Source organism: Nyctereutes procyonoides, unplaced genomic scaffold (assembly GCF_905146905.1).
Source record: "Nyctereutes procyonoides isolate TBG_1078 unplaced genomic scaffold, NYPRO_anot_genome, whole genome shotgun sequence".
In the NCBI taxonomy this organism is placed as follows: domain Eukaryota; kingdom Metazoa; phylum Chordata; class Mammalia; order Carnivora; family Canidae; genus Nyctereutes; species Nyctereutes procyonoides.
The window spans coordinates 12220103-12233871 of NW_026575024.1; the positions used below are offsets into that span (position 1 = coordinate 12220103).

Consider the following 13769-nt stretch of genomic DNA (forward strand, 5'->3'; position numbering starts at 1 on the left):
TCTCTCATGAATAAATAAATAATATCTTTTTTAAAATTAATTAATTAATTAATTAATTAATTAAGGCTCAAAACCCCCACAGGCTCAGGCAGCTCTGACAAGGGAAGCAAGCTGGGTAGAAGTGAAAGAGCAATGCACACACACACTTGCTGAGGAGTATCGGAACCCTGATCTCCCATGCGAACAGCTAGCAAGGAAGGACCACAGCAACCCGCAAGAGATGCAGGCCCCTTTAGAGGAGCAGCTGCCCCTCAGGAACCAGCCAAGAGCTGCCAGGCAAAAATGAGGACCAGTGTTACAATTTTGAGAGAAACCAGAAATCTAGATTGGAATGTAAAATGAAAATGACTTCTTAATTTGTCAACTAATTCAGGTTATTTGAAACAATTTATAAGCTTAAACAAAGATGTTCAGGGGACTGAGCCCAACACATGGGCTGCTTGATTCAAAATTTTGGTTGAGGGACGCCTGGGTGGCTCAGAGGTTGAGCGTCTGCCTTCGGCTCAGGGCGTGATCCTGGAGTTCTGGGATTGAGTCCCACATCAGGCTCCCTGCATGAAGCCTGCTTCTCCCTCTGCCTATGTCTCTGCCTCTCTCTCTCTCTCTCTCTTATGAATAAATAAAAGATTTTAAAAAAAATAAACTTTTGGTTAAAATGAAAGGTATGTAAGATTTGGGGGCAGGAACTTTTAGGAAAAGGTATTCTCTCACTCAATTCAAAAAGTTCTTCTTTGGGGTAGCCCAGGGTGGCTCAGCGGTTTAGCACAGCATTTGGCTCAGGGTGTGATCCTGGGGACTCAGGATAGAGTCCCACATCGGGCTCCCTGCGTGGAGGCTGCTTGTCCCTCTGCCTGTGTCTCTGCCTCTCTCTCTCTCTTTCTCTCATGAATAAATAAAATCTAAAAAGTTCTTCTTTGGGGTATCAGCAAATAGACTGTGTAAGTCTAGTTCCTGGTAGCTCTGTCACCAGGAGTTAACTCTTCAAGGACAAGCATTATACAAAAACAAACAAAAACACCAAACAAACAAACAAAACAAAACAAAAAAAACCCCACAACAAAAACCCCACAAAGCCCCTCAAACATTTTGGAGCTCATACCTCTATTTGCATTTTCAAGTGCATTTTGAAGTTTGAGAGAAGAGTAAGAAAAATGGCAAGAGACAGCTCAAAGACATCAGGCACTGAAGAGACGCCATTTTTGGATAACGCCACACAGAGATACTGCTTGATTGCATTGATGAACATCTCGTGAGTCCTGAAGACCGGGCCAGCATTCTGCAGCACAGACAGGAGCAGCTGAAGGGAAACCACCTTGGAACGCAGCTCGTGGGATCTGGCACAGAAAGTGAAAGATGGTGACAGTGCTAAATGATTCAATTTTAAAGAGTGTGTTTCTTGAGAAGGCCTCACTCCTCTACCAGCAAGCAGAATTTTCTGAACATCAATGAGTTAAGAAGTGTCCCTGGCACCTAAATGCCAAGAGAGTGAGGGCAGATGGCATAAGGTGGGTCCTCCTGGAATCTGCAGGACTATGAGGACAAGAGTTGCCGACTTATATAATCCTTGTTCTCTCCTCACCATAAAATAGGTATTTAGCTAGAGTAACGTAAGTATAAATTGACCCAGAAAGCTGGTTCTGCATTAACTTAAAAGGACCAGTTGCTTTACACCATACATGAGACTTAAAACCTGTGTCCTCCTCGATCTTTATGGACAATGGAAGCAGTGCTCTTTATCCACCTGCCTCATGCTTCTACCCTCACCCACAGGGCAGGATAGAAGGAAGTTTTCCCAAATCATCTCCTTAATGGTCACTGTACTTCAACAGAAGAGTTGAGGATTTTTGTTAGCGACAAAATAATAACAGTGACAATAAAATTCATAAAGTGCAGGGCCCCATACTCAGGACGTGATGATATCATTTCATGTAATTGATCCTGTAAGGCAATTTCCCACATTCCCATTTTTCACATGAGGTTCAGTAACTCATATGGCTGTGAAGGTGGTTTCAAGTGAGCCAGGAGGGAATGTGGCTCTCTGGCTCCAAAGCGCTTTCATCCCTGCAGTAGCTGGCTCACTATAAAGAAAGGTTTTGGGATCCCTGGATGGCGCAGCGATTTAGCGCCTGCCTTTGGCCCAGGGCGCAATCCCGGCGGGATCGAATCCCACGTCGGGCTCCCGGTGCATGGAGCCTGCTTCTCCCTCTGCCTGTGTCTCTGCCTCTCTCTCTCTCTCTGTGACTATCATAAATAAATAAAAATTTAAAAATAGTTCTTTAAAAAAAAAAAAAAGGTTTGGCTTCTCTGGGTTGAATCTGGGACTTAAATTTGTACCCATGAAGCAGAAGCTTCTCACGAGAGCAGGGTGGTGAGGCTTGTACATATTCTGCCTCTGCATACCCTGAATTAGATTAAAAATTCATTAGTTAGGAAAGTCAGGAAGAAGGTGCACATTCAATATAATAACTATTTTTTTGCATATACATCCGGAAAGCAACACTGGGCAAAATCTTGGTTGGTGTAGACACGCAGACAATCCACTATGAAATGGCTGTTGGGAGAGCAGGAGTCTGAAAAGCTGTAAATTCCTGCATTCACACCAACTAGGGGACAGGGCACTAGGGTTTCTCAGAACCCCCACGATCCTCCTGGGTCATCTGGGTCACACATGGCCAGTCTGTGTCACACACGGTCACACACTGCTGTACACTTACTTTGGATCTGGGGGGCCTTCAGCAAGGGGTTTCATAGACAGCTTGCAAAGGGAGCGAAACACCAGGAAGGCGTCCTTCTGCAGAATGTGAGAGAACCTTGTGGCCACTTGATGTCCCTGTGCATCTGATTCCTGAGATTGAAAACAAGAGAAAAATCAAGGGGTCAAAACAAAAGAACTGTTTTTCAAAAATAAGGAAAGTACTTAACTCATGAAATTTTAAAATTCTGTTATTCAATGGGGAAATGAGGAATGTGGAGGACGGGACAATATGTCAAACTAGGAGCTAAGGGGGGAGTCATTTTAGCAATTCTAAAAACCTTGTTCCTTGTCCTCCAAAAAGCGGGTATGCATGGCTTAAAATGATAAATGAGCAAACGCTAAACTGTTACACATCTAAGACAAATATAGTTGACCCTTGAACAACACGGGTTTGAACTATATGGGTCCATCTGTATTTGGATTTTTTTCGATGAATCAGTGCAGTATTGTAAATGTATTTTCTTTTCCTTATGATTTTCTTTTCTCTAGTTTATTTTAAGAATATAGGATATAATACACATACAAAATATGTGTTAATCAACTGTTTCTGCTATTGGAAGGCTTCCTGTCAACAGGAGGCTATCAGTAGTTAATCTCTGGAGGAGTGAAAGGTTACATGCAGATTCTCGGCTGCACGGAGGGGTCAGTGCCCCTAGCCCTCGCATTATTTAAGGGTCACGTGTATAAGTAATTATGTTAGCTTGGATAACAGTATTTCTAAGAACACTACTGCAGGATAGATGGGGGGAAATGACAGGCACTTTAAAATATACTTCATTAAAAAAAAAAAGCAAGCTATATTAAAAAAATATTTGTAACATATGACAAGGACTAATATGCTCGACATACGAAAAGTTCTTCTATTTCATTACAGAAACACAGAAACCTTCCACCCAAATGAAAAACAAGCAAAAAAACATGAATAAGCAATTCACCAAGAAATGCAAATGACAGATTAACCTAAATAATCTTATTATTAATTATTAAGGAGGGATCTTTCTCCCACTAGATTAGCAAAATTTTGAATGAATGCTATTGCCCAGTTTTAATGAGGGAATGGGGAAATGAGCACTGATAGCCTACCGGTGGGCAGAGATTCAAGCATTACCTTCCCAGCAGGCTAATGTGATGTTAAGGAACAAAAGCCTTAAAGCTTCCAACTCGTGACCCAGCAATATCACTTGTAGGAATTTATCCTAAAGAAAGAATTAAGGATGTGCACAAGATTTATCTATAAGGATGCTCATTATAGAACTATTTCCTGTGATAAAACTGAAATAACATAAAAACCTAACAAGGAATTTGTAAAATAGATTATGGCAATCCATATGACCGAATTTTACATGACTACTAAATAAATTAGTTAGGTCTTTATGTACTAATGTGGAAAGATGTCTATAAAATAGTGTTGAGTAAACAGAGCAAGTTACACCCTAGTATATACGGCAGGAGTCCTTCGTATGGGTTTGAGTACATCCCTTTAAGTGCATTCTTAATAGGGATGACACCATCCCACAGGGACTGCTGCAGACTGAATGCTTGTGCCCCCCTTCATCCCCATTCATAGGCTGACATCTAATCCCCAAAGTGAAGGCATTTGGAAATGGAGCCTTTGGGAGGTGATTACATCAAGAGAGTGCAGTCCTCATGAATGGTGTTAGTTTCCTTATTAAGAGGCCCAGAAAGCTCTGGGCCACAGTAAGAAGACAGCCATTTATGAATCAGGAAACAGGCCCTCACCAAACACCAAACTGCTGATACCTGGACCTTGGACTTACCAGCTCCAGAACTGTGAGAGCTAAATTTCTATCATTCATAAGCCACGCACCCAATCTATTAATGTTCTATTATGGCAGCTCAAACAGACTAAGATGGGGATAGGAATTGGTTCTTGGTGGAGGGGTAGGGGGATGGAGGGTGGAAAAATCTTATTCTTTGTATGTATAAAGCATAGGTACATGTATAAACATAAATAGATATCGAGTTTAGCAGTGGCTTTAAGATTCATGTAGGTGGTGCATCAGAAAAAGAAATATACAAAAAGGCCGCAGCAGGAGGGGAGAAAAATGTAAAAGATTGAGAAACACCAGTGAAAAGGTACAGAGAGTGGGTTCAGGTAAGATGTTAACACCATATTTCTCCTGGTTTTGAATGTTTACATATAGCATTTTCAAGAAAACAATTTAAAAAATTAATGTGGCAGACAGATTTATGGGTCTGAAAGGACGTTCATAATATATAAGTTTCAAAAGCAGGTTACAAAACAGCATGTCTGTTGTGTGATTGATTACATTTAAGTGGAAAAAAATATGAGAGAGAAAAAATCTAGAAGGATATAAGTAAAATGTTAACAAGGGTTATTTCTAGGTTAGGGGATTATGGATGACTTTTATTTCCCTACTTTTCCTTCTCTGTATGTTCTTATTCTTATGTAATGAACGCATATTGGGTTAAGAGAAAAAGCGGGGAAATCTAAATTTTTAAAAGTCTGAATAAACAAGTTTTAATAACAATGCTATATATAACCAACAGTAGCACATTCCAAGAATGGAACCTACGAATACAAAGCACATCAGGCCAGGACAGTGGGACTGCTGGTTTTCATTCGCTGCTTCTGCTACAGATTTCATTCTGCATCTTCTAAAAAAGTAAAAATCCAAATGCATCTGTATAGGAGGAGGATCACCAACATACCAGATTATCCGCCGACGACAAGGACTGCCTGTCGTCCGCTATCCCGTTGGTCTGTGAATTTTCATCAGCTGCTGGGGGAACAGCACATTCCTGGCACCCCAGTTCACCCAGGACCCGCTCAGGTTCTGTCAGGCCATGCTTTTGTGCTGCTTCTTAAAACACGAGTGTAAAAATCATCACCAAATTAGTACTTATCCCAAAAGGTCTGACACCAGGAAGAAGTTATTCACATAATCTTCCAGTTGCTGCTTCCCCCCATCCCCTTTGCTGCCACCCTAGGAGACTGACATAATATTGCAAAAGGCTTGACCAAGATGGTCCCTTAGGCTTTACATATGTCTATTATCCACAGCCCCACTCCCCAGAGGTTTCATTCATATTGCAGTCCATGTCAGTGGAACCTCTAGAACAGCAACCCTGCCCACCCTGTCCACTTCTGGAAAAGGTTAGAAGCAGCTAAACATGAAAAGCAAAAGAGTTTTTAAAAGCACTAGTGATATAGGGGTTAGAGAAGAAGAGCCATGTAAATACAAAGAGGTGACAGTTATGACAGAAGACCTCAGTCACACAGGGGAAAAACAAAATAGACCCGAGCTTCCTGGCAGCCATATGAAAAAGGGAAAGAATTAAAATTATTCTATTTTAAGGACTTCACTACCAAAAGGTAGAGTTTTACATTCTATTAAGTAATTGCATTTAACTCTACATTAAATAAATAATGAAATCTATGAACATAGATTGGTGGTAACCTAAATCAACAAAAGGATAGGGCTTAAAGCAGCAGGTCAAACTTCCTTGACTTTTACCCTCAGTAAGAAGTACATTTTAAAAATCATGATCCAGCACACATATAATAACTGAAGCACATATTTTTTTTGAAGCACATATTTCATGAAAAAATGCTTAATGTTACCATGTGTGATATATTCAGTTTATGTTCTATTTTCTCTCTCACTTAAGAAATGCTGGTTGTAGGGCGCCTGGGTGGCTCAGTTGGTTGGTTAAGCATCTGCCTTTGGCTCAGGTCATGATCACAGTGGTCCTGGGATGGAGCCCCAAGTCAGGCTCCCTGCTCAGCAGGGAGTCTGCTTCTCCCTCCCCCTACTTGTGCTCTCTCTCTCTCTCAAATGAAATCTTGAAGCAAAAAAAAAAAAAAAAAAAAAAAAAAAGAAATACTGATTGTAACCTCCTGCTAAATTAATGATTTTCTTGAACCATTAATGATTTATTGACAATGGAGCCAAGTGTTCAACATATAGCCATTTACCTAAGATTTGGAGGGCAATAACAAAGAAAATACCCATCCAGTAGTCATTCTGAGTTTAATTCCACTGAAACCACACCATAAAACTGAGGGAGCTGTGAATGAACTCTAACAAAACTTCCCTGTGCATGTGAAACCCACTGACGTGTGGACTGTCCCCATGACACATCAGTGGCTAGCCATAAACATTCAGCAGCAATGAGTACCACCTCAGATCTCATAGCCACTCCTGGAAAAAGCTGGTTGTACCCAGAAATGGCCTCTATCTTCCAAGTGGAGCACCTAATTCTAGTATCATCAGACTGTTTCTTGAACCCAGCCTCAATGAGAATAAAATTAATCACTAAAAAGATACTTTTTAGATACTTAGAAATGTTTAGAAATATCCTTTCCACAGATTTCTGAATTCCACATGAAAGATGGGGAGATAAGAGCAGACTCAGTTTCCATGACTTCATTGGGGATGGGCATTCCACTACTAAAATTATCTGGCCAAGGATTTTTTTTTGGAGGAGTGAATAGGAAGAGAGGCTGAGCTCTTGGTTCTTACCTTTAATGGCAGAGGTGACCACATCTTCTAAGATCTCCTTCACCACCTCCTGGGCACCATCATCAGTCCCTAAGCACACCCAAAGACAGAAAGATGAACATGTGGGTGTTTCCAGGGAAAGAAAAGGAAGGGGGAGAAGGAGGTTACATCTCAGGAGGCAAAGGGGACAAACAAGTCCTCTCCAAAGCCAAATCTGATTATATCAAAATAAATTAGTCCTCTGTAATCTGGAAACTCTTAGGCAGCATCTGCTACAACTTTGGAGTTTCCCTCTGTGGATCACTCTTCCTTCCTCAAGCCCTCACCACCACCCCCAAGCTGTAGGCAGGAACTGGAGTTTACCCAGCTCAGCAGAGCAAAAGATGGAGCTTTCTCTTGTGCCTTCACTCTGGGCACCCCCGAGCCTTGGGGAGTGACATGCCCCCTGCTGTTTGCTTCCTCCACACTCAGAACATGCTCAGAACCCCAGAACTCAGCATGCGACTTCTAATGTGGTAGCTGAGGATTTATAACATTTGAAATCCAATTGTTCTGCCAACTGTTAACTGGTTAAGTGTTAACTGCTTAACCACTAAGAAGTCTGCTGTGTTTGGGCACCTGTGTGGCTTAGCGGTTGAGTGTCTGTTTTCGGATCAGGTCATGATCCCGGGGTCCTGAGATCGAGTCCCACATCAGGCTCCCTACAGGGAGCTTCCTTCTCCCTCTACCTATGTCTCTGCTTCTCTCTCTGTGTGTCTTTCACGAATAAGTAACTAAAATCTTTAAAAAAGAAGTCTGCTGTGCTTAAGTTTCAAGCATGCTGTCAAAATGTTAAAAAACCAAGGCAACTCTCTTGGTCTTCTCTCTCTTTGGGAGCTTTGTACTCCACCATTCGATAAATATTACTAAAAAAAAAAGGTTACAAAATCAAACCAAACCAAATTCTTGCAAGGTTCAGATCATGCTGCTAGTTTCCTGGGATGTCCAGTAGTCACCACCTGGCCATTACTAATTGGCCATTTCACAGACTCTATCCCTAAGCAAAATAAGAGGGTCACCTTGAATAGGTTCAGATAGAAGACACTCTTGCTGCTATTCCCTCCCTAGCCAGTAAGAGAGCCACCCCTATGACACGCCAGTTATTAACTCATACGCTGAGTCCTTATAGAGCTCTCATTTTGTTTTGGAAGAGGGTGTCTCTATATTTCCAGGCTATCCTAGCAGAAAGGGTAGCCGTATGACCAAGTGCTAGCTAACAAGGGGTAAGCATAAATTACTGGGGATTGTAGGGGCTTCCGTGAAGCCTCTGTTAGGGAGGGGCATGACTCAACTGGGAGTCCTTGAGTCCCACCCTCTTCCTCCTTCCTGCTAGAAGGACTGGACAGCATCTGGAACCATGAGGTAACCTGGAGGAAAAAAGTTGAATGCTAAGAACAATCAGGAAAAAATAAAAGGAATCTGAGACACATCCTCCCACACCCCTGTTTTCTGTCCAGTTTAGTAGAGACTATGGGGAATGGGAGTAGCTGGGGTAATAAGATGTATTCATTTGTTCATTCCATCAACAAACTGAGTGCCTGTGTGTTTGGCACTGTTCCAGGCACGTGGAATACATCACTGCTCAGAACAAAATCCTTATCCTCACGGTGCTTACATTCTAGCTGGGATAATAACTAACTGTGCTATGCTGTACACTACAGTGCTAGGGAAAAAGCAGAGTGGGAGAAGGCAGATGTGGAATTGTCAGGGACCAATGGGAACACATGGGGACGATAAAATGTGACATGCCTGCTTCCCAGAGACTAGTGGTTGTGTCTGATGTCCAAGCACTTGGTAATATGCAAGAATACTAAAGGAAAAAAATCAGGGAAGAAAGTTGTTTGCTGTCACATTCCAACCACACACCAACATGGTTCCTCAAGAGGAAGAAACACTTAGGCAATCTACTGTCACAAAATAAATGTCCATTAAATAGCTAACAGAGGTCATAAACCTGAGCTGGAGCCGCCTGGCAAGGCATGTTGTGTCAAAAATAGGTCAGAAAGGAGAGGGGCCTAGAGGTACATTTTGCTATTTTTATAGAGTGTCTACCACAATTTTTATTTTGTCCACAAAAAAATACTACAATTCCTAAAGCAGAGGATCTGGGATTGCTAACATGGAAAACAGGTGCCCTTTATTCTATGGCACTGTCCCTACCACCTTTGCATCTGATTACCACCTTAACTATTTGCTCTTTTTCTTTAGTTTTTTTTTTTTTTTTTTTTTTTTTAGATTTTATTTATTTATTCATGAGAGACACAGAGAGAGAGGCAGAGACATAGGCAGAGGGAGAAGCAGGCTCTCTGCAGGGAGCCCTATGCAGAACTCGATCCTAGGACCCTGGGATCATGACCTGAGCCAAAGGCAGACGCTCAACCCCTGAGCCACCCAAGTGCCCTCTTTAACTTGTTTTTCTTTAAACAAAGACTTATTTGAAAGCTAATAATAGCCAACACACAGGTTCAAGTGCCAGACACTGCTCTCATTTAATTCTCACAAACCTGTAGAATAGGTACTAGCTGTGCCCCCATTTTAATGAAGAGGACCGTGAAGCTCAGAGAGGTTAAAGACTTCACTCAAGGTCACAGAGCTATTACTATAAGGTAGAGTCATGATCTGAAACAAGGCTGTCTGATCAGAATCTCCATACTGGCTGAAGGAGGATAACTTTGTTCTATTTTATATTTAAGAACTGCATTGTTTTTCCCCTTAAAGAATGTGATGCAAGAAGAAAAAACAAGCTAAGAAATCTTTAAACAAATAGGTATTTGTGTACCTACAATAGCTACATTAGCTATATAAATCACCTACACTAATGTCTCATGCATGTTGGGAGTCAGAAAGTCAGAATCTTAAAAATCATCTTAACAAAAAAAGAAAATGGGAAGTGACAGCTTCTGGGCACAGGATTTCTTTTGGGTGTAATGAAAATGTTCTAAAATTGACTATGGTGACGACTGCACAACTCTGAATGTACTAAAAAAATAATTGAATTGTACATTTTAAAAAGGTGAATTTATGGTACATGAACTGTATCTCAATAAAGCTGTTGTTTTTCTTTTTTTAGATTTTATTTATTTATTCATGATAGACATAGAGAGAGAGAGGCAGAGACACAGGCAGAGGGAGAAGCAGGCTCCCTGTAGGGAGCCCGATGTGGGACTCGATCCCGGCCACCCCCCCGCACCCCCCGGCCCAGGATCATGCCCTGGGCTGGGGGCAGGTGCTAAACCACTTAGCCACTCAGGGATCCCGTTTTTTTTTTTTTTTTTTTTTTTTTTTTTTTTTTTTATGATAGTCACAGAGAGAGAGAGAGAGAGAGAGACGCAGAGACATAGGCAGAGGGAGAAGCAGGCTCCATGCACCGGGAGCCCGATGTGGGATTCGATCCTGGGTCTCCAGGATCGCGTCCTGGGCCAAAGGCAGGCGCCAAACCGCTGCGCCACCCAGGGATCCCCCGTTTTGTTTTTTAACTGATTAACAGCAGCTGGGCAATGAGGAGTGTGAATGGACAAATGAAGTGGGGTGCCTGAAGGAAGACTGCTGGCTGTGCCCCTAAATTCATATAAGCTAGAATGTCTCAGGCTCAAAATTCTCATTTTGTAAGTTTACACAGAGCAATTTAATCCATGTCTTGCACAGGCTGATAAGACTTATCAACTGTTTATTTATCAACTTGATAAAAAACTAGTAAAGGGAAAGAGATGTTCAAGTCTGGTGGTGAACTGTCTCCAACTAGACAAATTTCACTGGGAGTCAAATGATCCCAAGAAGACCATGGGGAGGGTTCTCAGTAAATTATTATTATTTAAATATTTTATCTATTTATTTAGGAAAGACACAGAAAGAGGCAGAGACAGGCAGAGAGAGAAGCTCCCCATGGGGAGGCCAATGAGGGACTCAATCCCAGGACTCTGGGATCATGCCTTGAGCCAAAGGCAAATGCTCAACCACTGAGCCACCCAGGCATCCCCCTCAGTAAATTAAACAGGAAAACAGAGGGACACCTGGGTGGAGCAGTTGGTTAAGCATCTGATTCTTGATTTCGGCTCGGGGTCTAGGGATGAAGCCTCAGGTGGGGCTCCATGCTCAGCACAGTCTGCTTGGGATTCTCTCTCCCTCTCCCTGCACCCCTCCTGCTCTTGCACTCTCTCTAAATAGATATATAAATATTATAAATAAAATAAATAGATAGGAAAATGTATGTTGAGTGCCCAGTTAGCAAGCACAGTGCCTGGCACAGTGACTGGTTCGTTAGGGGTGGCCCTAGGACAGTGATGACTAAAGGATGGACCCAGAGAAGGGCAGAGTGTGTTATCTCCACCACAGAGGCACTAGAGCCCTGGCCTCTCAGTGGGCCTGGACAACCTGGATTCTAGCCCAGGGCACTGTGTCCCTGTGCGGGCACCTCCACCAGCTCCTCTCTCGGGTTATCCTTTCTCCTTGGCTTCCGAGGTTAATCAACCCCTTCTTCTGAAAAACCCATTTTTCCTTTAGAGCCACATCTTGAGAACCAGAAGCCACTCACTCTTTTTAAGGGTAACAGCATATTTCTGTTCCAACCCACTATTTGTGGTTTTGCTATTTGATTCTTACAGGCAATCTGATTCCCACATTCTTGGGAGAAGCCTCGCAGGGGGGCACCAAGTATTGGCAACAAAATCCACAGCAATATACTAAGTGCAAATCACTGTTCTATAGCAGAATTTTAAGCTACTATGTTTTTGCAAAACTATCTTTTAGGGATCCCTGGGTGGCTCACTGGTTGAGCATCTGCCTTTGGCCCAGTGTGTGATCCTGGAGTCACGGGGCTGAGTCCCACATCGGGCTCCCTGCATGGAGCCTGCTTCTCCCTCTGCACCACCCCCCCATGTGTGTGTGTCTCTCATTAATAAATAAATAGATGATCTTTAAAAAAACAAAACCTATCTTTTAAAAGTCAAGCTCCCCCCACACACAGTTCATTCAAAAAAAATGTATTTATTGAGTGACTGCCATGAATGCTGGGCACCATGCCAGTGTTGAGAAAGTAGTGGTGAAGAGAATGGTCTAGATTTCAGCCCGGGAATAACGAAACATTAACTCTCCAGTGATCTCAGGTAGTGATAAGCGCTAAGAAGAAAATAGAAGAGCTGATACAGCAGAAGTGTGGGAGCTGCAGAGAAAGTGATCAGATTGAACTGAGAGACCCGAAGATAAATGGGAGGAATGGGGGAAGGGACAGGAAGTGCAAAGGCACCAGCAGCAAGCATGGCACTCTCAAGATAAACACTGCTTACATATTGTGTGGTCGATAAGGGGAGAGAGGTGGGCAAGGGGCCAGGTCACACAGGGCTTCGAGGCCATGGGGCAAGGTGGGCACAGGCTTCACTCTGAATGGATGTGATGGGACATTACCAAAAGGGTTTAAGCACAGGGGAGCTGTGATCTAATTCATGCTTTTAAAAGCTCACTCTAGCTGCCATGTAGAAAATGGGCTGTAGTAGAAACACTCTGACACAGCCAGAGAGGCATTTTTATCTGCACAGCTATGCTTACTACGTACCATGTGCTATTTATTTATTTATTTATTTATTAATGAGAGACAGAGAAAGAGAGACAGAGAGACAGAGAGAGAGAGGCAGAGGGAGAAGCAGACTCCATGCAGGGAGCCCGATGTGGGACTCGATACCGGGACTCCAGAATCATGCCCTGGGCCAAAGGCAGACGCCAAACCGCAGAGCCACCCAGGGATTCCCCCCTGTACCATGTGTTTAAATACTAATATTTATTGACTGACCATAGCCTGATAAGGGTTACAGTAAAAACCTGGTCCTTGCCCTGAGAGTTTAAGAAAGTGAAGATGGCAAGAGATCTATAGGGTGGGCCAGGAGTTTACGAGCACCTTCCCTGAAACACGGGAACTTCCTTGAGACATTGAAGATAGCAACTCTGTGATCACCGAGACACGTGCCATTTTTGGTGGCAACTCTTTCTTTTGTCCTTTCCTTGAGTAAGCTGATACAGAATAACCTTCCAGCAACAGCACTTGGTCTGCTCCTGTGTCTGCCAAGCATGCTGATAAATAACAGAGGAACACAAGCTGCTCACACATGTGTCCTCTCACAGAACATACTACCAACAGAAACTGCTGTCAATAATGGGACAAAAGAGACGAGATAAAGTATAAAGATGAGTCAGATACTTCATGAAGATCAAGCAGCTAGAGTAAAGAATTATTACACAAAAATCACTTGGGAAGGTATAGTCCTGGGGGGAAAAATGAATTTGAGAACTAATTTGTACAAATTGCCCAGGGAAACATGCAAACATTCTGAAATAATCTTATGATAACCAATGCACCATTTCTTGCCTAATGTTTTAAGACTATAGTCAGGTGTGGGATATCTCTTTCATTTAAAAACAAACAAAACTGGGGCAGCCCAGGTGGCTCAGTGGTTTGGCGCTGCCTTCAGTCCAGGGCATGATCCTGGAGACCCGGGATC

General features: G+C 42.6%; 1 protein-coding gene across 1 annotated transcript in view; it reads right to left on the bottom strand.

Moving 5' to 3' along the window:
• ARFGEF2 (ADP ribosylation factor guanine nucleotide exchange factor 2) overlaps positions 1–13769 on the bottom strand; it is a 98005-nt gene that overhangs the window by 61224 nt on the left and 23012 nt on the right. Inside the window, exons 7-10 of the mRNA XM_055301154.1 lie at positions 7264–7332; positions 5450–5601; positions 2715–2845; positions 1100–1334 (exon numbers count right to left, since the gene is read on the bottom strand). Coding sequence (XP_055157129.1) covers positions 1100–1334; positions 2715–2845; positions 5450–5601; positions 7264–7332 — 587 coding nt within the window. The remainder of the gene's footprint in view (positions 1–1099; positions 1335–2714; positions 2846–5449; positions 5602–7263; positions 7333–13769) is intronic.